General features: G+C 40.2%; 1 protein-coding gene across 2 annotated transcripts in view; it reads right to left on the reverse strand.

The window, feature by feature from the left end:
• Window positions 1-27,279, reverse strand: part of phkb (phosphorylase kinase, beta) — a 110,936-nt gene that overhangs the window by 52,819 nt on the left and 30,838 nt on the right. For both annotated transcript variants that reach the window (XM_061067945.1, XM_061067946.1), the window contains 8 exons: window positions 24,236-24,343; window positions 23,097-23,177; window positions 19,685-19,800; window positions 14,236-14,299; window positions 10,514-10,609; window positions 7,879-8,076; window positions 3,405-3,462; window positions 2,396-2,473 (listed from right to left, as the gene is read on the reverse strand). In XM_061067945.1, the coding sequence (XP_060923928.1) occupies window positions 2,396-2,473; window positions 3,405-3,462; window positions 7,879-8,076; window positions 10,514-10,609; window positions 14,236-14,299; window positions 19,685-19,800; window positions 23,097-23,177; window positions 24,236-24,343 (799 nt within the window). The remainder of the gene's footprint in view (window positions 1-2,395; window positions 2,474-3,404; window positions 3,463-7,878; window positions 8,077-10,513; window positions 10,610-14,235; window positions 14,300-19,684; window positions 19,801-23,096; window positions 23,178-24,235; window positions 24,344-27,279) is intronic.

Consider the following 27,279-nt stretch of genomic DNA (forward strand, 5'->3'; position numbering starts at 1 on the left):
TAATCAGAAGAAGTCCACTCTGTTTATTTACTTACTCCCAACTTGCTCACAGTGTAGGCTACGATGGCAACTAAATAAAATAAAGTGACACCCAGCAGGTCAAAATACTGATGTAATCGTTTCTTAGCGCAGCGGTTCCCAGGTCTTGTTTCCGAACTGTGTTGCTAATTCAACAGCTTGAAGCTCCGTGTAGCTTGAAGCTAGACGGAGCTAGCTAGCTCCCCTCCCAGCTAGCTTCAACCCCAGCTTCCACACACAGTCAGCAGGGACTCCCAACACTAACTACTACCCAGTGTTTGCTTCTAACCTGGCGGTATTGTAGAGACAGTGTTATGATAGAATTGGAATTAAAGTTGTGAAGGCGGGTTTTTGCACTGTTACCACCGCAGCTAGCATGGTGGCTAGCCTAGCCCGCTAGCGCCGTTTTGAAAGCTCGTTATAACCGTATTTGTCCGTGCACACATGCCGTCAGTACTCTTAACGAGCCACGGTCAGCCGTACAACTCCGCTGGCCTAACACACACGTCACATTAATCGTAGAATCGTAGTTGTGTTTGTGTTTATTGTGATGCAGAAGGTTTGAGGTCCGGAAATGTGAAATCCGGAAATGACGTCGTAGGGAAATGATGTCTTTAGCGGACCAATCACAGGCAAGGGCTGTCCGTGGGGTCTCCGAAATATACACGGACAGTTAGAAAAATCAGAGGTGCACGAAAAGCTGTCCGAGGCGCTCGGAGAGGGCGTTCCACGACGGATAGGGCGGTCTTATCTGTCCGTTTTTTCTTAAACGGAGAAGTATAAAGGAGCCTTCACTGTTTCACATAAAGTGATAAATTGATAGCAGCCCACCTAATTATTTATTTTTTATTTATGTTTATTTAAATGTTTATTAAACTTTTTTTTACTTTTTCAAATGAATAAAGCCTTTATTAACCGCAGAGCTGACACAAACAGGCCTGTCCATTTGTATTCAGGCTGGCTACAGACAGCAAAATATTTGGTCTCTGTGAGCAGAATTTATATAAGTGTGGTATTTGCATATAGAGCAGGGAAGTGGTCACAGGAAACACATGGAGATGCTTATATAATGCCAAGTGTGAACACACAAAGTAAGCGTTGTGAACCTTTCTCTTCATATAATCCCAGACTGAGCCAACTTTGTTGCAAAACTTCTTGTTCTTCTTGTCGCTGACGATAGTTCTTTATGATTCCTTTTGTTAAGAAATGTTAAATAGACTGCTCCTACCAACCATTACCAAAGCTTGAGTGTCATGGGAAGTGTGACGGATAATGTAATTTGCTACTGATTGATTTGGCAAATATTTAACTAATAACTTCCTGAATGTAAATGGTAAATGGTCTGTATTTATATAGCACTTTTCTAGTCTTGACGAGCACTTAAAGAACCTCATTGCACAGTTTTACCCATTCACACAAACACACATTCATACAATGTATCTGTGTGCAGCCCTTTCTCTTTCCCACATCATTCACACACAATGTAATTTGCAGTTCTGGGCATGCGAGATGGAAGAGTTTCATGTTTCTGGGTATTTTATGTCTGGCAACTAAACAAAAATAATCTTAAAAATTGACTTTTTGTCAAAAACAGATTATACAAATGATAAAGGTTCATAAAGGTAGATATTGTCAGTATTTAACCTTATTCAAAGGAAAATACTGATTCAAAGACTTACATAACTGGACTGAGATGTCCATTCATTATATCACAGTAGCATGTTTCCTAGAGCTGCAGCCTAAATATGTCTATTATAGGGACAATGGGAGCCCATGACTCCTGGGAGGTCTGTTGGACCTGCACCAGAAAAGACAATGGCAGCCTTTGAAAGCAGCATATTGATTTGCAGGTTAAGACTTTTCTTTGGAATTTAAGAAAGAATAAGAAATCATAATTGTAATAGCCTTTAACACCCGGACAATATCTTCATGGGTTTGGTAAATTCATACATAACCAGTCCAAAGGCTCAGCGGAGAGTCAGCTCTGTCTCACATCATGATCCTCTCTGCTCTCCAATTATTATTACCTGTTCTATTATGAACGGACCGATAGAAACTCAAAGCTCCTGACATCCCTATCATTTGACTGTTTCCTTCCACAGGCACTGGTGCATATAGAATTCAGACACTCTGCTCGTGATGAGAGTATGAGTTCACTCGAATGTAACGCCTCTGTGAGCCTCTGTCACTGCATGCAGCGGATGAATATGGATGACACCATTTAATAAGTGAAAGATTTTCATTGCTAGGAGGGAGCAGGAGTCGGCTCCGCAGCTCTAAAGTGAATCATAATGATGTCTGATGAGATACAGTCATACGTGTCTGGGTGTGCGTTTGTGTATCTGTAATTTGTTTACATCCGTCAGGAATTACTCACCCTCATATGACTGGAAGATGATGGGATCCAGGAGTTCCTGGTATTCTTTGACTTGAGCTTTATTTCCTCTGAACACCCCTGCAACACACACACACACATACACAGGGATGAAACTTAAAAAAAACACATACTGTCTCAAGCATTAAAAAACCTGTGTTAGGTGCTCTACAGGGTTTTTCTCCTGCTGTTGAGAGCAGTGAGGGTGAAACAGAAAACTCATGGGCCATAAAATCCAAACAATGAACTGAAAGATGTTTGAATGCTGAGTAAAGCTGAGTGATCATGGATGATAATTGATATGTTCATCACTGTGAACCATCTGTTTCATATACACAAACAGCAGTAACTTCATCCAGTGTTAATAGAGAACAAAAAAGATATGATATGGGCAGCTTGTGTTAATGTGTTGTGTGTTAATGTTAAAGTACTGTTGAATGTGTCCCAAATCAAACCCTCTGGATCTGCCTATCCTGTATGAAAGTGATGATTGTCATCCTTGTTGTATGGCCTATTGCTAGTGTGGTAATCGGCAACACTAGTGCCATACAGTGTATGTCAGCATTTCACTTTTCAGGGTGATATATTGCCAAATAACGTACATTTTAGCTAGCTCCGGCTAGTGCTACAGTACCGGAAATCACATATTTTTCACCTGTCTAAAAACAGTAGTACAGCACAACTTATGATTTGGAGCAGCTAAAAATAGGTGATTTCCAGGAAAGTTTTTTTTTTTTTTTAAATCGTGGTGAAATCAACATACTTTAAAGACGTGGTATGAGATTTATAGAGAGGTTTCTCGTACTCTCCGATGCCCAACGCTCTGAAAAACTATACTTCTTATTTTTTCTGATCATTCCTTCAGATTGACACAGTAATATCACCCAAATCAATTTTTTTTAAAGGGTCTCCAAATCTTGGCAAACACTTACAATGAAATTTCTGTCTTCCATCTTCCCAATGACCCACTTTAAGCATCACAACAAGCAGCTATGGATAGAACAAGGCTTACCGTCAATCATCATGTAGATAAAAAATATGGGAAACTCGCACTCGATTCCATCAAAAAGCTGGAGAGAGACAGAGAGGGAAGGAATTATTGCTTCTCCACTTCAGAAAGAGGAGAGCGGCACAGGGACTTTAAAGAAGCAGATGGCTGAACTTTAGTAGCACTGAATATAGAACAGCAAGGCACAGGGAAAAGATACACAAGAAATGACATTGTGAATGAAAACTGACAAAGAACAACTTCTAAGGTAATTTTTATCTCAATATTAAGTTGTGATGCTTGTTGCGACAAGGATAACTGAAGGTCTGAGATGTTTGAGTCTTTATGATAGATTTGTTAATAAATCAGTCTAACATTGAAAATTGTAGAAATTCCAAAAAGGTAGACTTGAGCTTTCAGGTTCGAGAGGCCAAAAACATGTTTGCGAGTCCACTGTGACCTAGACTTTTGACCACCCGAATCAAATCAGTTAATGTGTGACTCTGAGGGAACATTTGTGCCAAATTCGGAAGGATTATTTCTAAATGTTCTTAAGATGACGTGTTTACAAGTCCAGAAACGTGCTTTGGAAGGTCACCATGACCGTAACCTTTGTTTGACAAATTAATGTTTGTGCCAGATCATTTTAGCCAGGAATTCACTATGGCTGTTTCTGATAAATCAAATTCACTCGAACATGAGGTCATGTGACCTTGACCTTTGACCGTGGACTGGTGGAAAATTGGAATTTTCTACCATACGGAGGGACAGTTTCAATGTTTAGTTTCATGCAATTTTTTTAGGGTACCTGACAAAGGTGCTACCATGGTTGCCAAATGATCTTAAAAATAAGGGGTGATACATAGATCATGATCTTGTGTTAGATTTAACAGTACTTTGACTTAGCTGAGTCCCTGATCTATTATCATGAAATCCTGTTATACATTTGTAAATCTCTACCCCAGATTGACTGACAGCATGAACACCAACCTGACCAATCCAACCACGGTGGGCAGATGTATTTGTGTGTGTTTGAACTGCATTTAACAGGTTAGGTGTTAAAAGCCCTGAGTGAGATGCTGGACCACAATTATGGAAGTCTTTTGAAATCTATGGATCACATTTGATTCGCACCATTTTGACCTCTAGTGCCCTCTAAGGAAGCATGTGCGTCACGTTGCTCCACTAATTTAATCAGGTTTTTCATTTAATTAAACCTCTGACTCTTCTTGCCAAGCCATGATTGACTGAGTGATTGACTCAGTGACTGACCAACTGATCGATCTGAATGATTAACTTGTTGACAGTGAGTGCGTGTTTTTTTTCCAGTCGATTGAATACAGATAAATAAAAGCCAGCATGTGAAAGCTGGAAAGGAATTTTTCCAGGACAAACGCTCACAGCGCTATGAACATCATCACTTGTTGGATTATTCTCTAAATATTACTAAACCATAAATCCTATTATAGCTCGCACACCACAATGTCAAAAGTATCACACATATTCACACACCAGCTGTCTGAAGTCGTTAAGTTGCACATCACATGCAGTCAAATGAATCTTATTTAATTCCAATCATTCAATCTCAGTTTGTGGTCGCCTACAGAGGACCGACACACAAACAGCAGCAGCAGCGTTAGCAGCTCTGTCTTTACAGAATAACCCTAAGTCCTTAATTCTATATAAACACAAAAAACTAATCAAGGTCAACCTGTAAAAAGATCAGACAAGCTGCAAAATTGTAACAGCCTCTATAAAATCCATCATCGCCTCTCTCACACACACACACACACACACACACACACACACACACACACACACACACACACACACACACACACACACACACACACACACACACACACACACACACACAGTAGGCTTGACTGTGCTTCATTAAATGGTTCAAGTTTGCACCACGTGATTCTGCAGGTGTATGCATGGCTTCAAACTGTGTTTCAGCAGAGATAAGAAGCAACAGTAGCTATCAGATGGTGGGAGAGAGATGAGAGGGAGAGAAACGAAAGACTGGGGGAGTGCGTAAAAGAAACACCGGAGCGGAGGAGGAGGCATATTTAGAGGGAGGGGGAGAGAGTGAAAGAGGGAAGGGGAGAGCTGAGGCAGTCACCCAATGAGGCCTGTGCTTTTTGGTCCACTGAGGCTGTAAACAGGCAGGGATCCCTGGTGTTTTGTGCTTGAGCAGCTCGACTGATTGGTAAAACTGTCTATCACACAGGCTGCTGCTCTCTGTCAATGGTACACAGACAGGGAGCACAGACGCCTGCCCTGCTGTGAATTCTCTCTTAAACAACAACAACAACTTCACTTGATGTCTTCTGCAGGGAGACCTTGTCCAACTGTATCTTCTCTTCTCCACACGGAGCTCACGCTGTGTTCGAAACTCCTCTGGCATTGTATTAATCTGTACCTTGGCATATCACTCAAGGGAGGGAAAACTCCCTTTTTCTTTTTGACTTATTATCATGTTACACCAAAAAATGTTTTACTTTTCTAACATTACAAAAACTAGTGTAGTGCATGTTTTAAAACTGCCTGTTTGGAACTGTCCATTTCACAGTGAATAATACAAACTTTAATCCGGCCTGATATAAAGCATTTCAGCGATGAAACAATTGTTGTGCTTTTACTTGACTAACAAATTCCTATAAAGGAACTGATTCTATGAGTGTTATTGTCATGATGGAGACGAGCGCCCGCGAAACCTGAATATTTTCGGAGATTTCTGGAAGGGGGATAGATCTACATTTTTTTTAAAGCCCTAACCATGAAATCTTAAATCTTATGTAATATCTACTGCATTGGGAAATAAATAACACAATGCAGCACTGTGTCCTCTTATATAATTAGATTATTTTAACTTATTTTAATTTGCTGATGTTGTAGCAAATATATTGCTGTTGGTAGATGGAAGGCAAATGGCAGCAGCAGTGATCATTAGTTTACTTTCTGATACTTAATTGGCATCAGTGTCTTCCACAATAAATCTGTCTGCCTGCTGGTGGAACTGAGGGCCGGATGGAGCAAAGTTACATTCTTATTTCTTAGCCTTAAGAGTCTCTGTATCAGTATTGCTGCAGGATTAAGGAAAGCTTTTTTCAAAGTAATCCACTTGGTTCAGAGATAGCGCCCTATTACTGCCCTACCACTGAAACATTTTTCTGTTTGTTTTCACCCGCAAAACTCTCATTTCCACCTTTCTCAAGTTTCTGACCATTCGGAAGATAAAAGAACAGCCAAAAGCAATTTAATTTGGTGAAAGGGATATTGTTTCAAACATTTGTCAGAGCCGCATCGCAGCTGTGAGCGCCACGAGCAGCAATCTGTCAGGTCCTGCTAAAATACATTAAAAATCAGGTCACTGCCAGCCACAAGGCTGAACTACATTTTATGTGTGTAGCTATTTGAAAAACATATTTAAAGAAAAGCCTTTTGGAAGATTTAAATAGTATTTTCTTTGTAAAAGAGAATCCTTCAAGAAAAATGTTAATTGATGTTAGTACCTCAATAACATCATGCGTATTATATTTATATATATACTCACACACACACTAGACTATACTGTACGTTAAATCTGTGTTGTTGATTTTTGGCCACATGGAGGCAGCACAAGTCGTAAACATAAAGTAGACATAGTTAGCAACAGAGTTGTTTCTTAATTCTGGCCACCTGGTTATTGTAACAAAGTATATCTGTTTGGGTCTTCACCAAACACTGATGTAAACATCCTTCTCTTCAGCTGCTTGGCTGCTATAGATCTCTGTGACTTTCTCTATCTGACTCAACCAGCTCATTAATTCTAAGGGGTTGGTTTTGCAGCTTATGCAATAATTTGTTTAGCATCAAGAATCCAGCCTCGGATTTACTCATGGTTCACTCTCTGAGCTGAATCTGATTTGAGTACTCTGTCATTTTGCCAGGATCACAGGGTCCACTGAGGGGATCAGAAAAGGACACACAGTGAAACAGGAGAGGTTATGTCACAGGAGGACCTCTAAGCATCAGAAAAGGATAACACCTTTCCAGGCTTATCCATTTTAAATGTCACATTCAAACACTTTCAAACTTTTTCAGGTATCATGCATTGGCAGTCAAAGACATGTTCCTTTTCCTCAGATTCAACAGGTGTTTGCCTGGAATAAACTCTAAGCACATTTTTGAACATTGCATTATACTAGAAGAATTGCTCCTGTTTTGTCAACACAGTGTTTTATTACTTTTTAAATATCCATGACCTGAAAATCCGCTTGGGTTCCTGTGGGCCGTGCCATTTATTCACCTGTCTGCAAAGTTGCTGATGTAAAATTGGTTTTGCTCGAACCTTTCGAAACAGGTCATTCTCTTTATCATGACTTTTGTCTCCTGTGGTGCTTCCCAAGGCCAAGTTCTTTTTTGTATTTAAGTCTCATATGATAATGTGGACTAGCACTTTCAACATTGCAGTATTTCTTGGGGTTTATCTATTGTCTACAACACCCACCTTCATTTCAGCAGGTTTGTAGTAGCGACGATCCTTGTCTTCGTTGGCCGTGCGGTAGCCATCGCGGAGGAAACGTTTGAAGCCATATTTTCCACGCAGCTTGCGAACTATCTTGTCCAGTGTTTGACTGTACAGAGCATCATCATCCACCGCAAAGGCAGGATAGCTGATGGTTGGGAGCAAGGCTGCATCGGTGTTCTGCAGGTAGAAAAAGGTATCGGAATTAGTATTTGGAAGGAAAAATCTCTACCTGGAAGCAGTAGTTTGTATTTTTGTACAGCTTATTATTGACCTCAAATTGGGTTTAAGATACATCTTCCATTAATACAATGACCTTAATGACACAACCAACACAATGCAGGAGTAGTTTAGGTACGAATCTGAGAATGTCCTTAAGTGCCACAGTAAAAGCCGTGGCTTGAATCCAATCAACACACACTCTAAATAGACCTGAAAATGGCTGCCCACCAATGGTCACTACCCGACCTGAAAGAGCTTCAGGATCTGCAGAGAGGAATTATACATGATCCTCAAATCCAGGAGTGCTAAGCTGGTGTACGGTTGCACTAGAAGACTTAAGGTTGTCATTGTTGCCAGAGGTTCTTGAATTAAGGGTCTTTTTTCTTTTAATAGATTTCTTAAATGTTTTAAAGTTCAGTTTTCAATACAGATTGATGAGTGGAAACATCTTTTTTTAATTATAGTGAAGTAAATTGAAGTCTGGATTCACTGCTTAAGAGGGAAAGCCTTTGGGTATGAACAGCACAGTTGCCTTATTTAAAATCAAGGACTGCCAAATTAAATTTCAATTGGAGCAATTGTTAGGAATGAATATTGTTATTAGGCCCGACAAACAATTATGACTATTATACATTTTTGTATGGTTACTCTATTAAGCAATGGAAATGAAAGCTATTAAGCACCAGCTTCACTGCAAAGAGCTATGAATATTTAAGCTTTATTCAAATGCAAAAGAGCTTCCATAAATTAAACTTGCTCTCCATGTTCTGTGTGGGCTCTGCTGTCTACGCGCTAGCAGAACTAATAACAGCAGTGAAGTGTTTTCTTTGTGTCACAAACAGCCATGAACCAGTTTGTCAGTGTGAGATGTGTTTAACTGTTTGATGCCACTGTTATGTCTTGAACTATAATCTCATTTTTAATTTGAGCGGATCTCTACAGTTCATGGAGGAGCCAATTGCTGCTCCGTCTACTCCAGTTCTCTCTTATTGTTCGACTTCGTGTTACAACCCCTATCTACATGTTAACATCCTCGACAGCTGTGGCAGCTAACAGAACACATTTGGTGCTGGTATTGAACGGGGCTAGAATAAATTATTGTCTTAAAACATTCTACCATAGCAAAAGAGTTACCGATAATGTCTTGATACTTTGGTCTCTTCACGTCATCTGGTATGTTCATCTCTCGCTCTTTACTACACTTTTTACCGTCAATCTCTACGGCTACACACTGTGTCCCTCAATTACACTAATTTCCCCACACGCTGATGGCGGCTATTCTGCCTGAAATATGCAGCCCTCACAGTGAGAGAGTTGTGATCATTTAAGTGCCTGCAAGCGGTGGAGTGGAGAGAAGGGAATGACTTTTCTCCTGCTTTCCCTCTGTTCATTCTGCTGCCTTTTTTAACTTTGCCTCCCTGCAGCTCTGAAACACCACTTGTCAACATGGAACCATCAAAAGCACAGGGATGGACAGGGCCGTGAAGGGCAACATGAGGGAAATGCACCGTCCAAGTACCGATATTCACTGGATGTATTGACGTTCGTAAGAGGTTTGTTCGATGTGTGAAATGAACCTTTTAAGATTTGGCATGTGTGTGGCAGGCTTCTATTTCAGTATTTGATTGGTAGAGATTATGCACACAGCTGCTCCTCAGAGTCAAAGAGAGCGAGAAGGGGGGAGGAGGTTGCAACAACATGCAATAGACGACATTTTTCTAAGATCACACAGAGATCAGCTTACTAGCTCTGAGCCAAAACTTATTTAAATAAATAAAAAACTATGTAATGCAGTGATATAGTTAATGAATACATTGTGTCTTTTTTAACCAAGACATTTTTTTTTTTTTTTTAAAGACAAAAAATTCTACAGTCCTTCCAGTTTCTACCTGAGGCTGTAGGCAGAGTTTAAGTTAAATGTTAACATCAGCTTGCTGGCAGGAATAACATGAACCATGTGAGATTAGCTTGTTAGCTGTAAACATTTGCCAATAAGCACTAAAGCCTGTTGAGATAAATTAAAAAATCACTGATGTTAAACTCATAGCTGTGGTAGATAAAGGGTCGTAGGATCAACAGACAAAGTCAAATGTATCCTCTGGGCACTTTGAACATTGACAATTTACAATCAATTTCATAGATGTTGCGATATTTCACAAAACATTAGTCAGAAGATCACCAATAGTCAGTAGGCTTAACGCCATGGAACCAAAAATGTATAACATTTTATGATAATGGATGTTAAGATATTTCAGCCTTGACCAAAGTGATGGAGAGGTTGAAATTGTCGTCCCTTCAGCCACTGTACAAACATGAGATCTAAAATGCATTTTTACATCGTATCCAGATTTCATATAATTGCTCAATGATCTGTACAAATCTCACATGGACTCACATGGGAGCGAGACTCTCTGGGCAGCAGGGAGCAGAGGGTTTGCCTGTTCCTGTTGTGGGCGTCCAGGTCCACAAATATCACTGACCACGAACAGCCCTGCAGAGCAAAACACATAAATAAGAAATCATTGACACGGCTGAACTATTCACCTTTCACAGAGACAACAGCAACATAGATTACATAACAATAGAGATTCAAATTTCTCCACAGAAATGCACATTCCTCCATTATTTATCAGGAAAAAATAGAGCATACAGCTCAACTTTTGTGTCATTTGTACATTTTCTTTGCTAACAAACAGCTTTTGTTTTTCCCATGATGTGTTTGAAAGACATGAGAAAAAAACGTAATCTGAGCAAGGAGACTTGATGCTGCAGTATCCGAAAGTGATGAACCGGGCCAGCAGGGTCGGGACTAACTCCAGCAGAGGCAGCTTTGGCAAGTAGAGCAATGACATTTAATTCTGAACACGAGGTGTCTGCACTTGATTTGTTAGCCCTCAACTGTTAAGGCTAACATTGGTTATGTAGCATTAGTATACAGCTTACGAATAGCTCCTTTGAAACCACCTTTAAAGCGCCCACCATCACAACTCACACCTCCGCACATCAAAACACACTCTTTCACTGTACGAGGATGCTATTTTTGGGTTGCCTGTGTTTTTGAAGTACAGTGTGGGAGTGCTTGAAGGAGAGGGAGTCAAGAGTCATCCCATCGCTTGAAAAGTCCCCATGTACAACAACAAAGTGATGCTAGTGAAAAGTCAGCCTGTGTGTCCAGTGCACTTAAACAACTCTGGGAGAGAGGGAGGGCGGCAGTTCGTGTTTTTACTTAGTCAGGCAGGTGGTCAAACCTGGCCCGTTCATCCCTCCATCAGCTTTGCCCACATAAAACCAACTGAGTCAATTTCTGCTACCTGCTAAGGAGTTTCTAATGTACTGCTAGATACATTATGTATGAATATTGTCAGAGTCTATTTTTGTCCCTGCAAAAACAGGTCTTGTCTGGACTTTTAGTCAAATCAGCAATCTTTCTTGTGGTAGTTTGCATAATGCAGTGGATTGCCGGCCAGCGATGTAGGCAGCTGCATGACACATCAGTGAAGAGACCCTCTCAGAGAAACCTTTTCTGCTGTTACTGCAGCACAATGTACGAATCAAGGTTTTCCTTGAATGTGTGCTCAGGCTGTGGTTGCATTCAGTGGGTTAACGTTTTCTTTATATAGTAAAACTGATTATTCCAAACCGTCTTTTCTGTTGGTTAAAACTTTACAGTTTCATCTGGAATAAGAGCAGTGGAGAAATATTTGTTTTTGTTTAATTTTCTATTTATTTTGAGCTTACCACACAGTTTTTAAGTTATGAACCTGAGGTGTCCATCTATTCATCATCTGTACTGCTTATCCTTTGCAGGTCAAAGGGGGAGCTTGAACTAATCCCACTCAACATCGTGCGAGAGGTCATGAGGGCCAACAAATAAACAACCTTTCCCTCTCACATTCACCCCTTTTGTCGATGTAGTGTCTCCAATTAACCGAACCCCATGTCTTTGGACAGTGGAAAGAAGTCAGAGGACCCGGAGATAACCCACACAGACACAGGGAGATCATGCAAACTCCACACAGAAAGCAAACCGAAATTTGAACCTGGATTTGAATAAAGCCACGATTCGGACCGAGAACCTTCTTGCGATGGGGCTGCTGTGCTCAACACTGCATGCTGCTATTGAGATGTCCATTTATGGTAAAAGTGACATACAAGGCATTTTAAAAGAATGGTGTATGTTTTTTGGGTAGGTTGATCTGCCTCTTCTGATTTTCCTTTTATTCTGTATTTCTGTTGTTTAATGCAGACTCCTGCCCCGATAACGTTTAGAACAGTTGCAGTGCCTAAACGAGTGTACCTGTTTTTAAAGTACTTCTATGTATTTTAGATTTTTTGGCCTACATCATTCAGTTCAGCGACACTTCTGCAACTGAACAACATTAAAAAGGTCATATTGCTATAAACAGTTCTGGAAGGAAGGGGTGGTTCTGAAAACTGAACTGCATGGCTCTCTGGGGACACATACTGCTCAGCAAGATGGATCAAATATCAACAAGAGGTAGAACAAATCAGAACCACTACCACCTACTCAAGGGATTTAGCCCTCGCCAATCTTTAATGAAAATGTGATTACAATATGAGTCAATTATGAGCCACCATGATCTATTCAAGCAAGGCATCAATGTCAATGCTGTTATTATAGTATATAATTAAAGTTTGAAAGTTGAACATGCATAGTCCTTTCAAAGACCATATAATGACACAATGCGTATCAGCTTTCTGGGCAGTGATATGCACAAATTAAACTCAAAGATTCATGTGTGCAAATAAAACTAAACTTTTCGAGGGGAATATAAATAACTAAGGAAAAAGAGGACATCGCTGGATTGAGGAAGGTGTGGGTCCGCTCCACTGCCTCCCTGCTCTTTGACTGTGTGAATTAGGTGACAATCCCTGGATAGAGAGCTTAACCTGTTAGGATTTGATTGTCCATCCGTGTGTGTACACAGCTCTGTGAATTTAATGACTGGCTTTAAAGCTGAAGGATCCTCCTCTCGCAGATGAATCATCAGCCCGCAAAGCTGCCATCTTTGCATCCGTTTCTGTGACTCCTGAGGATCATTGAAAATAAAAACTTCATAAACCGAAGGCTGCCTGTCCATTGATCTAGTACAAAGACTAAATGTGTCACACACCCACCAGAGTCTACAGAAGGTGTAAGATGTGATAGTGGACTTCATAATGTGCTTAATGTTGCAGATAAAGGGTTTTGGGCAGCAGGGGTATGACTTGGTGTTTGAAGGATGAGAGTTACCTGGAAAATCTAGAATGATAGTGATCATTTATAAGCAGGTGAATAACTTGTAGCACTTCTACTCCCACAGAGGGACAAGAAACTGGATGACACACACACACAGAGACATACACCCACACACGGACAGTGTTGATCATGGATCATAAAGCAGCATTTACAAATGGATTCTGTGAAAAGCTGCGCTCGATGACAGAATCTATTTCCAGGCATGGTTAGAGCCCATAACTTTGCAGCTGATCAGAAGAGAAACACCAACGCTGACTTTAATATGCACTCTTCCTCACGGCCCCACACCATGTTCAGAAGCATTAAGTGGCTTGAGAAGACAAGTGGAGAAAGTGGTGCACAAATGGAAAAAAGAGGAAGAAGCAGAAGGTAAGATAATAGGAGGAGGCTCGTTAAGTGGAAGGCTTCATTTTCAAACCTGTTAGCAGTTGTAACGAATGTCCCCGAAGCAAGAAAAAAAAATACACATATGCACTAATGGACATTGTAAAGCAGAGTAGGCACAAACATCAACGGTGGGCATCACTCAAAGTCTGCAGAAACACAACCAATTTGCAGAACCAAACACAAAGTAAATGAATCTCCTGATGGTGACAAAATGTTGCATCCATACTAATTATGCTTATGATGTCTACAGCCATGCCTGTCAGTCATTCACCTACTGATGGTGCTGCACGCATCAAGCATCTTGTTGAGGTAAGGAGCTGTAATGAGGCCTCTGCAGGCCTCTCTTGAATTAGAAACTAGGCCGTCTAACTATAACACGATCTTGTGTCATGAGACACAACTAGACGAGACACAGGTGAAACATACGAGGGCGGGAAAATGATCGAGGAGTAGGTGAATTATTCAAATACCTGGTTTCCAAACAGGTTGAATCCATTGATGGCCTCCAGAGCAGCTTTTGCCAGACCCACAGAGCTGCAGAGAGAAGAAACTGATTTCAATAATGAGGATATACAAAAATATCCTACAATGGGTTGTGATGAGGGCAGTGATATGAATATGAATCGAAGTACAAAGCACTCAGGATGACACGTGGCTCCTAAATTGCTATGAGCTTAGATTCATAAACCTGAAGGGTCTGAGATTGTGGTCTACTGAAGATGATGAATCTCTATAAAAAAACAAACTCACAATGAATTTCTCTGGGTGGCTTCTCTGATTGAAATGCAGTCTAAATGTGAATACATTTCACTCTCATTTTGTCTCCCTTTCTACCCTGCCAACATTTCCCTGGAAAAGAAAATGGGGAAGGTAAAAAAAAATTGCAGGAAACTTGGCGAAGACTGGCAGCAGATTTGCTAACATATCAAAAATGGATTCAATGCCATTAGTGAAGCCTGAATCGACGCTTAAAATACATTGGGTGGTTGGGTAATTGAACTGAAAAGATCTCTGTGACAGTAGCTCCGTAGAAAGCTCTGATCACACACATGCACACACACACACACATACAGGAAAATGGCCAGTAGTGGCCAGTGGAGCTGCCAGCACCTCACACAGAGATAGAGGACATCTGATGCTTCAAAAGGGAACAGGAGGTGTTTTTAAATAGTGATTCTAGGAAATAGCACCATGACGCAAAACTTTCCACTGACAGTAGGAGCCAAAGTTTGGCATGATGAAAATGTTGCTGTAAGACTGTTAGTCCATGAGATTTTTCTGTAGACTGCCAAAACAATATGATGCTACTCTTACAGTCAATTTCTTTACATACAGTACTGTTGAAGTCATATTGGATTGATTGCTTCATTTGCTTCTTCGTATTTCGGATATTATGTGGGCCCCTCTTGCCAAAAACCACACAATGTCTTGTCCCTGGTGCATTGTGTATGATCCCTGTTTGCCCAGGTTGCTGTGTGTTTAATCAGCACAACAAGATGTTAACGCTGCTATAACTGGAATGGTCCTCAGTAGAGCCCATACCTCCAGTCCCATTAAATTCAATCAGGCCGCAACACATACATATCAGTTTGCTCAATGTGTGTAATGTTTTTTCATCAAGTTCAATGAATTAATCCATGGGAAATCTACGAAAATGGAAAATGGAAAACGCCCTATCTCCAAGTGTTAAAGCAATAGATACAAACACTATTCCAGGATCCATCCCCTGATCCTAATCAATTACAAAGTGTAATCGGTTCTTTCCCTTACAAATACCACATACTTCCACAAACCTTTGTAGAAAACAATTTAGTTGTTTTTGTGAAATCTTAATTCTGAAAAAAATAGAGGGGTGAAAACACAAACTCTTTTGCAGAGGTAATTAAGATTTGCAGATTAGATAACAATCTAACAATGAGACAATTCTGGCAGTCATGAAGCTAAGGCAAATATTACCCTGACTATCTGTCCAGCTTTACGCGACTTCATTGTATTTAGCTCTGGACCAAAATATAATTGTATTCTTTCACACTCACAGCTCTCATACCATCGTTTCCTGCTGTGTAGTAGACCGCTGCTTCCTATGAAAAAGCTGATTTGTACACAACTGAGCATTTAGCAACTAAAGAGACTGATATTTCTCTCTGGTGTTGGTTGAGACCAAATGTTGAGCTAAAAGAGAGTCAATATTTGGCTTAAATTAATCAACCAGGACTGAAAATGTTGGTCTATAACTACTGGTTGTGTAAACAAGCAAATAATGGTTGTTTAGCATTTCAACTAAAAAGCTGAAGATAACTTGCTTCCACTAATCCCAAATGGCAACAATAAAAACAACAAAAGAACAAAAGAAGAGTTACTGAAGGTCTAAGATTGACACTGGCATATTAAAACATTTTTTAAGTCGATGTGGGGAACATGCTCACTAAAGGTTTCTCATTTACACATCAAACAGACACAGAGCAACATTATCATTCCTTTGGAGTAGTGCTTCTAGCAACCTGACAAGTGTAAGTTGATTTTTCACTCTAGTGTTTATGGTCTGAATTTATGAGGGAAATATGCTCTACTGGGTTTATTAGCTATGCTTACTAACTCGGTGTATCAGTTGTTTGCTGCTGAGCAGGTGTTTCAAGATGGATTTTTTGGTTGATTAGAGCGGAAGGAGAGTGTTGGCCAAAAAGAGAAATAGGCAAAGCAATGTTTTTATAAGGAACATTTCGTAACAAATTAATTTATTATACTTTACATTTAAGAAAAATACATAAAAATAACAACCAACATATGCGACACAGTGGCATAGCATTAGCGATGATACAGAAGCAGCATACATTATGAAAAACATACTCATGATACAATGAGACATACAAACACACTGCCCCAACCAGTCCCAGCAAACACACACACTCATTCACACTAACATTGCTTATGGTCTTGAGAAAGAAGAAAGGTTTAGAGCCTTTTAAAATAGTCCTCAACAAGAGAGGACCAAAACGTTTTCTAGTTCAGGACCCAATGTAATGTAAAGTTAATAGTTGTCTTAAGTCAATACTATGTACTTAGTAATACAATTACCAGAAACCATTTAAACTGGTCTGGTTTTGATACACATTCAACATCATAGGAAGGGCAAAAATGGCAAAAAATTTAATTTGGACTGATGAAATTAAAACACTTTCATGAAATATTCATAGAAATATGAGCACAGTCCTGTTTTACTAATTGTAATTAAATTACATTTATCTCATCACAAGTTGAGATATTTAAGTACAGCTCATGATTATGAGATTAGATATGTTACTTTAAATAAAACCGCTCCAGTCTGTCTGTTTGACCGAGTGTGGGGATAAACATGACGCAAAGGCAATTTAAATGATCGATTTGATTTGATATGGACAAACTACTTCTCCTAAACACTCAATACGAACACATCCTGTCCTGTTCTCGTTTTCTCTGAGCCTTTTTGTGCCCACCGGCACTCTGGGAGTAGAAATGACTGCTCAATTAGATTATTTACACATCCTATTTGCGTGGAACCATTCTGTATCTGCCCCTGCCCCAGTTCACTATTTGCATTTTTAATCATATTATGCAACTACGTGTGTAAGCTTGCTCACTAAACGTGGAAATCCAGAGCATGACGACAAGGGAAAGGAACCAGAAGAGGCACAAGACACAGTGGCTGTACATTACATTGAATTTGTTATCTTTTCTTGAGGATATCTTGGCAAGCTGCTGCCAATAGCCTTGATTAGCTGGAGAAAAATAACTGAAACATGCCTCCTCCAAATAAGCAGTGGGAGAAACCAAGGATCCTTATCATGACACTGGGGGAGAGGGAGGGCAGTTCGTCCTTGGAAGATGAATCAGTTAAGACCAGGTAACAAAAACTAAATGTAATTCAGTGGCAGTGGTGGTGTTTTAACATGTGGTCAGAAATCCGTATTATTATAGAAGTTAATAAGTCAAAGTATTGATCCATCACATTTTAACTCAATAAAGCTCTAGTTACTCGTTGATAGAGAATAGGTAGTGAACAAAGTGTGTATTTCCATCCCTACAGACTCATCTGATGATGATGATCCCCCCCTTTTGTTTCATACATACAGCATTTGCTGCTGCATCCTTTTGCAAAAATATTGTTACCTCCACCTGGGAGGTTATATTTAAACCCGTATTTTACAGTTCGTTGGTTGGTTGGTTTGTTTGCAAGATTACACAAAAACTACTGGGCAGATTACATTGAAGCTTTCAAGTGTCAAGTATGTGGAATGGGTACTGTGTGCTACTGCATATCAAGCTGGTTTAGATATGGGTTAAGAAAAGCGTTACTTATGCAGTTGTTTTATTTGTAAGAGATTGTTTTGGGTTTACGGTCCAAAACTTTACTTAAAGTTCATTTATTTCTCTGTCACTGTCTCAGCAGCATTATTTTCATTCGCATTTCAACCAGCAAATGACCAGAGTACATAGGGATAGTGAAGCATTTAGCAGCAGAACAGACAGATATTTCCCTCAGGAATAGGTGGAGACGAGTTAGTATTGGGGAATGTTGGTCTTCTTCCATCAGGTGTACACAAACACCCCCACAAATGCTAAAGCTGCCCTGCGTCTAAAGCTTTCCCCATATGAACTTTATGAGGTAACTAGAGGAGCATTTAGAGAGCATACCTCTGCAGAGGCCCAACAGTCTCTTAATGAAACCACATTTAAATTCATCAGGCCAAATTTTTATTTGGATCTGCACCAAATTGCACAAACTCATAAATATCAGTCCTCCATGAATAATTTTCTGAGAAATCAGCTAAAATGTTGAGCGCACAAAATGCCACAATGTTTCAGAGAGTGAAAGAATTCCAAAATCTGCCCCCTGATCCAGATCTGCACCAAAATGTAATGTTTTCTCTTTCTCATTAAAAGAAACCAGCTTTAATACAGGCAAAAAATATAACACCGGGAAAAATTACATTTATTTGGAGGTATCCATCAGTTAAAATTAAGACCAAACAAAAGCTGATTAAAAGGCTTAGTATTTTTTTTTTAATTAACACATTTCAGTTGTGTAATCCTCGTTCAAAGGGAGAATAAAAATGACTTTCCTTTTCAAAACAGATTTACTTTTTGCTTTCTGATATATAAAATGACTTGTATATGGTATGTTTTATGTTGTGGTCTCAGTTGATTAAAAATAAAATGCAAACATAGAAAAAATCTGCATATGTTATCCTGTTATACTTCCCCACGTTCCTACCATTACATCCTCCCTCCCTCTCACAGTAGTTGAATTGACTATTTACCCATTTACACATTGTGTTAAGGTTAGAGAGACATTAGAGAGACAACTTCTCTCCCGTTGTAATTGGCACAGATTGTTACCTTCAGTTTATTTTTGAAGACCCTCCTGCTTTCACAAACACCCACATACCCACAAACAAATCCACATACAAACACCCACCCACACACAGACACACTTCATGGAAATGGGCGGCAGAATCTATAAAACGCTAGAATTGTTGTAAAATTTACAGCAGTGACTCGTGACACTGTTTTATAAATCTGTGGGAGTATATTCATGTCCATGTTTTATTTATTCTTTACAGCACGCTTCCCATCTGCAGTTAGGAGAAAATAAAAAAACTATTTTGGTCAGACCCTTCCTGTAGCTTCTCTGTGATCTAAGTATTGTTTCTCTTTTATCGACACCAACACAAGCTGGTGAGTGATAAACTACACTGAGGCAGCTGGCTACAGGGATATAGACAACCTTGGTTAAGTGTTGTGGATGTTACAGATACTGTATGCCAGCAAAGTCTTCCCCTCAGAGTGACTGCGTATCGGCATTTCCCAGTCATTCCAATAGGTACAATCATTGATGTGTGTTTGTGTGAGTGTGCCTGTGTTGCTGAGCTATTGACAGACCTGGAATGCAGCTCAGTGCTGCCATTGTTGTATTTGCTGCCTCGTTCCCACATGCCGTAGTCAGGAACCCTGTAGGCCCTCTCCACACAGAACACCAGGTTCTGGATGAAGGAAACCTGCACACAGAAAACACAAATCAAACACAGGAAGGCAATAAAGACTACCTGCATACAAACATACAGCAGCTTAGACACACACATCTTCTGCTGCAGCTACATATAACATGCACAGTCTGCTGTAAATGCACATACAGTAATGCGCGACCTTTGATATTGATCTGGGTTGAGGTGTGTGACTCTCGCTCTCATTGGAAAGGTTAGTAAAGTAGACATGAAAGCCGATTCCTCATCAGTGCTCACGCTCAAACTCGCCCTGCAGCCACACACGAGGTGTAATTAAATGGCTGTAGCATGTATAGCTATAGCATCATTTTCTCATGAGACTAAAGGGACACATATCAAAACTTCATTCCATTAATGGCAGATTTTTAATCACCCTTTCATTACAGACTCCAGGCACCAATCAGTAGTATCCTTGATTCCATCACCTCAAAAAAAAGACAGTGGACTCATAATTTCTAAGTTATAATTAACAAAGTTGGGAAGTTTCTCGTAACTGTCATCTTGGTCACATGGGCTGGGCGGAAAAATACAACTCAAAACCAATGTGAACTTCCAGAAAAGCAGAAAGAGAGAGACAAGGAATGTTTGATGACTTAAAGGCCTTGAATGATTAAAAAGACCTGAAAGTAGCAGCGTGTATGTTTGTGTGTGTGTGTGTGTGTCTCTGTGTGTGTGTGTGTGTGTGTGTGTGTGTGTGTGTGTGTGTGTGTGTGTGTGTGTGTGTGTGTGTGTGTGTGTGTGTGTGTGTGTGTGTGTGTGTGTGTGTGTGTGTGTGTGTGTGTGTATGTGTGTGTGCCTGACTGATGGGAGATTTAATCTAAAATGACAAAGCAGGGGAGAGAGAAGAGAGAGATGATAGAGTGAAGGATAAAGATGGAGAGAAGTAGATAGAAGTAGATAGAACCTGTGTGAAGATTTAAATAGGCCAGATTGTGAAGGAAGGAGGGCAGGGAAGAAAGGAGCTAAGCAGACGAGGCAGGGGACGAGAGAGAAAGAGAGAAAGGTGCTTGCTCTGCCTCTTATTTGGGGTTTTATGAGAGGAGTGATTAAATAGGGGCACTTTTTAGTATCTTAATGGTATCTTAATGAATGTTACTGCCCACCAGCCAAACAAGGCTCTCTGTCGCCCTTTTGGAGGGTGTTTGCACACATTCTCAAGAACCATCATCTTATGAATATTAAAAAAATGCGTACACGTGTATCATTTGAAAAAACTAAACCAAAAAACACAAAGATGGAGATACCTGCAAGCTAAAGAGACGCTCCATTTCATGCTGAATGAAACTGAAAATGGCATCTGGAAAGAGGTTGATAGTGCACATGCACCAGCCTTTCTTTACCACCTCAAGGATAAAAAAAAAATATTACTGCAATGCAGCTTCCAGCTCAGTAAAGTAAACGCCATTGGACCTCACAAGCAGTGGCAGCTCACAACAAAATAATAATGCGTTTAGTCCAAATTGAATGCATTTCAGTGGGACCACAAATCACAAGTTATTTTTTGCTCAGTGGATTTGATGTTTGCTCATACAAGGGTGGGTGGCGGAGGACGATGGGGGGTCAGACTGCTTCAGTTGGAATTACACAACCCGATAAGTACTGTTTAAACATGCAAATTACAGCTGCTGCAGACACAGGAAAGCCCTCAGACAACAATACAATATGTCAACTCCTTTGCCATCCGTGATTGAGAAAATTAAGGAAAATGAGAGGTTATTGAGGAGTGGTTGTGTAAACACAGTGAAGACAGCACGCTCCCATTTATAAGTGCCCACTGGTCATGTCCTCACTTTAAGATAAGGCCCAATCTAGCAAACAAAGGGTGAACTCCATTACCAGCAGTAAAAACTTTGTCGCTCTGTAGCAGTTAGTAAATCTGCAAATGAGCCGACTATTAAAACGTGACAGAATTACTGAAGTTCCAACTGCTCCTGAAGGCCACACAGTAAACAGCACAGCGCGTAAACGTAACAGCTGCATCACCTTGTTGGTTTATTAGGAGCCGAGCGTAAAGAAGACAAAAACTGACAGCGGACAGATACATCAAACTAAGAAAGGGGCATTCAAATAAGCTTTTCAGTGGTAGTCATGAATAAAGCTGGTGTGCTGCCAAATAAGACGTTACTGGTTGGATTCCCAGAAGAACATTAAAGCCCCCACAATGAAATCATCGAAACGTTTCCCTGTTGAAAGTAGATTGAGCGTCTCAGAAAAAATATAAACGTGAGCCAAGCTATAAAAGTGAGATACTGTCCCCTGATCCTACATTTGTGTCGGCTCTAGGATATCTGGGGGGGGATTTAGGTTACATCTAACTGGCTTTATAAACCTCTAGGTCTCACTTTAAAGCAGCTAGTTGGAACCTGAGGCGGTGGCATCACACTTTTGTATGTTTGTGAATATCAGTGGGTCTAAAATTAGTTTTAGTGTAAACACTGTTTTACAGTGATACATTTTCACAAAAACATTTTTAAATGAAAAGCTTAAAGAGGCTTCAGTTCATATTATTACAGAACATGTTCATCCATCCAGCCATTACCTGTAACTTCTGACAGTATACTCAAAGACAGATAGTATACTCACTGTCAAGTTAAGTAAGGATAAATAAGACTAAAACTCCACACTCCATGCTTCCTGAGTCAAAACTGTAACTACTAAATACTAATATCAGCATGCTTATCCAAATGTTTGCAGCTTCCTGAGGCAAAACAGAAATAGAACTGAATGCTGATATCAGCATACTAATGAACATGCTAACATGCTGCTATTTAGCAGGACCAATATTTACTGCTTTCTCCATTCAAGAATAGAATGTTAGTGTTAGCAAGTTTGTGATTAGCATGACAAGCCAAGAACTCTTGAGGCTGATGGTTATGCATTTTCTCTTGCAGGTAATTGGCTTAAAAAGCAGGTAGACAAATTATGATTTAGATCTGCTCTTGCCACTAAATAAAAGCCAGGACTGATCCAGTCCGTAGGTTTCACCCTACCGGTATTAGGGTGCATACAATAGTTAAGATATGTCAGTTTCAACCAATGTTGTTGACAGACACTGCTGGAGCCACTATATTGTACTTGCAAGACTAAAAACACTTCCAATTCAGCTAGGAAAATTGATCTAAATTACTTATTATTATTATACTTATTATAAAATGATGTCAGTGGTTATACCTAAGATGGACACTGATTGCTGCTGGTAGATGAAACACAAAAGATCAGATAAAATCAAAAGGTCAGGGTGTAAATCCATAAATCAATCACCTCAGCAGCCATTTGAGTGTCTTGTTTACCTCATCAGTGTTGTAAATGATCTGAAGACCAGAGCAGATCATCTCCACCAGGTACAGCAGAAACAGAGAAACAGCATCGATCTGAAGCAATAACAGAGGAAAGGAGAGATGACATACCAAAGATATATAAAAATGCCATTTGTACACTGTGTGATATTTCCAAAATTGCCAATACACCTCTTTCATACAGACTGTTGTGACTGAGGCGCGAGCAGTATATTCGCTATTAGGCCTTTGGCATTGTATTGGTAATAAGAAATAACAGCCAAGAAATAAATGGATACAGAGTAAGTGCTTAACATTTATACAGCTTTGATGATTTCTGTGTTTTCCTTTGTCACAGGCAAGTAACCTTGTGGTTTTATTCTGATTTTCCATCTACCTCTATTGATTTATTGGCCACCCTCCATCCACACATTACACACCAAATTGACCTCTGTCCATTGCATTGACAGAATAATAAGTCGTTTATTTCCAATTTAATGCACATTCACCTCTGAGGTCAAGTCCCTTTTACAACTGTACATGTATGCCAAGGTCAGAAGAGCAAGTGGCACTTTTATTCCCCTGCATGACACTCAACAAATAAAGCTGTCACTAAGAGGGTCACTTCTCATTGAGTTTCTTTTCTCACCAAAGCCAGTCCACTTATTTCTAATATTGTTAAATCAGACTGTATATAAAGATGAATGACATGACTGCTCCCTAAAATTAAGCCACAGCGTCTCGATCACCCCCTGGTGGCTCACTGCTGTATAGGTCATAAACCCTGCTTCCTCCATGTTAACGGATGGGACATGAAGCAAACTACAACAAGAAAGAACATGCCAAATATTTCTATGTAAAATGGCTGTATTCATATAATCCAGGATATTTTAGCATAATATCTGGGTCGTGCGTAGAAGTGGAGACATGTCATCCATCTCAATATACAGTCTATGAGGAAGATTCACTCTTTGAAACCAGCAACCTTACATATGAGCAATTCATCATGATATTTTATTGAAGTGGATTATATATATATATATATACACATACATAGTAATGCATACATCCAAAACACAACTATACATTGTTTACATATATGTAAAGGATTTTTTTGTTGAAGGATTTCTCCACATGTCTGCTCAATGGCTGACCTGCAGGTGGTGGTAGTCGCTGTAGGAGTGAACCTCGTTACCGGTGTCTACGTCGAACACTGAGTGCAGACACTTAGAGGGGCTGGGATCCTGTTTAAACTGCTCCACCTAGTATAAAGAGATGCAAAGACAGAATGAGAGGATCAGAATGAGAGATTGAGGGAAAGCAGTGAGCAAATAAAAGAGAGCGAGAGACAGAGTGTAAAAACAAACTGACATGCAGGTGCAGAGAAAGACACAGGAAGAAGACTAAACTTCAAAACAGCCAGATCTTAACTCAGACAGCCCAGGGTCGTACTGAGGTCAGCAGTCTGATGGAGTCAAACAGTCACGGGCCAAAAATAAACCAAAAGGCAAGTAAGAAATCAGAGAGCAATGCACACACAATCAGATACACACACACACAGTCTGCCAGAGAACAAGGGAACACAGTGCATTACTTAAACAGGTTCAACGGGGGGAAAACAGCAGGGGCAGGTAAGCAGGTGGAGATCAGTCGAGGATTGTTAAAAGGCCGGGAAACACATGACAACAGGAAGTAAACTGACACGAAATGTAAACAAAAGAAAAAAAAAAAAAGGGATGATTTGAAAGAAACACAAAATTTTACAGAGGGCGTTTACTGTCAATAAATGTCCTCCGTAAAGATTGATCCTTCTCTGAGTAAACCTATCCCAGGATTTATTGCTCTCATTAATTTTATTTCAAAGAAGGTGACAATCTACCAGGCTACAACTGAACCGAACTGCAGATCTGTTGTTGGTTTTCCAGTGTTGGTTGGTTCGGACTTATACACCTTCGGTCATTGCTACTTAATTGCTCCTTGCGGGGCGATTGTGAGCTGATGACGAATCAGCTTTTTTATCCCCTACGCAACCAACAAAAGAGTTGAACACTTCCTCTGAATGAGGCATCCCCTGAATTGGGACACAGCTACAGTCTACCACAGCGGCAGCTTTAATCACAGTTGGAAACCTTCTGTTTTAAGGTCATGCCCGATAATGATCCATCTTCGTGCTGGAATGTGTCTATGCTGCAATGGCTGCTGTGTTTATTGGATATTAAGGGCACCTGCTCCCTCTGCTACCACTCGGGGCCAACTCAGCTTCTTCTAGTCCCTAAAAAAAGTAAGCTTTAAAGCGTGAAGCCTTAGACTGAAATTCAGGAATGCATGAATCCCCAACCACACCAGTGACACACATAATATGTTGTTTCTCACATGAAATGAACTGGAACAGTCCGCCGTGTGCCTGTGCTGTGAACAATAACCCGGGCTGATACACTGCTCAACATAACACAGACTGCTAAGAAGCAGATAAGGGCCAATCAACATGTTGAGTTGTGTTTTTGTGTGCAGTGGTTTGTTGGTGGCTGTGTGTGTTTGTGTGTTTGTGTGTTTGCCGCATGGACTCGACTACACACTGAATCACGTCTAGGCCACCAGCCCCATCGCACAGAGCTATAAATAATTGGCCCTTTGTCCCATTTTTACCTCGTTTGTTTCTCTTCTCCCCACCTCTCTCCATCGTCAAGTCCCCCATCGCAGTCTTCATTTTTCATTCTACCTCCCACCCTCCCTTGCTCCTCACTTCTGCCTCTCTTCTCCTAGTACTTTCGATTATTCATCCGTCTCTGTCTTTGTTGTCCCTCTTGCTCTCATTTTCACAGACTCCCACGCTTTCCTCTTGTCCTTTCCTCTGGGACACTCCCTCTGCCCACCTTTCCCTCTCTCGCTTTTCCTCCAAGTCGGTCATAGTGGAGACCCTCTGTCCCACTTTTACCTAAACTGCTCCACTTCCTGCCATCCCACAGCGCCTAATGTGTGTGTGTGACTGAGAGGGAGATAGTGTAAGCTGCTGACAGAGTTAGCTCTCTATGTACACAATGTAAAACCTACTTTTTTAGTCTATGTCTCTCCGATTTTCGTCCAAGCCGAGCCACAGAGTTAAGTGGCTCTTTACTCGCAGAATATTCTGAATTGCCCCACATGCTGCTTATTCTTTCAAGTGCTGCAATACAGCATTACAAGCTTCAAATTACAGGACATGCCTGCTGCTCCACATAGTAATAGGCTATTGTACAAGTCCGCCTTAATGCATTTATTTTGCATCTACAGCCAACCAAAACATCTCATCAAACCAATGGCTGCTTGTAACTTCTGATTATTCAACGATGATTACATGGGGACAAAGCCAAGATAATTGCAGAAGTTCAGACAGCAGGGAGTCAGGAATAAGGCTTTTTACTCTAGAGGACGGTTAAAATTATTGGAGGCACTTCTGAAAATCTACCTAGGCTACATTTATGAACATCAGTGGAGTTGCTTGGAGGTGGTGAGGCTGGATGACAGGTATGTAAGGTGCACAACAGGGTTTGAATTCAGAGAAACATCAAGGGTTACTTTGATTGTAGATAACAACTTTGTGATTATCATGACACACTGTGGTAAACTTTTTTCTGTATAAAACCAGACCACAATCTTCCTCAAACCTGAATCGAATGCAGTAAGTATGTTATTACTTCCTATCTTTATTCAAGAGCACGGTCTTTCAGTTTTATATCAGGACTTGTAGATTTTGTAATGCTGTCCCTCAAAACCCTGCACTTGCACTCAAATAGACCCTGCTTGTTCTCAAACTCCCTGCGCTCCAGCTTCAGCTCGTCTCACGATCATGCTGCTGCCGTATGAAATGACTGCTCCGAAACTGATATACCACACTCTTAAATAAAGATAGATAGAAAAAACATATGTGATTGCCTAAACAGTAGAAAAATATTATAATGCTGAGGTCAGTACGTATGGATATTATATTGCAAGATCATTTCATGATTCTGCTCTGACCCTGAAGACTATTTTGGTTCTTTTTATGGACTCTTTGGTTTATTGACTTTAACCTGGGTTAGTGTTTAGATCTGTGACTTATTTTGGAATTATAATCTCCCTCATCTGTTTGTGTTTTACTTCCTGCCTTTACGTTTTTCACTTCAGTTTTGTTTGTTGCCTTGATTTGCTTCACCTGTTTGTCATGTACCGCCTGTCTCTA

The sequence above is a fragment of the Limanda limanda genome, chromosome 3, assembly GCF_963576545.1.
Source record: "Limanda limanda chromosome 3, fLimLim1.1, whole genome shotgun sequence".
Taxonomy (NCBI): domain Eukaryota; kingdom Metazoa; phylum Chordata; class Actinopteri; order Pleuronectiformes; family Pleuronectidae; genus Limanda; species Limanda limanda.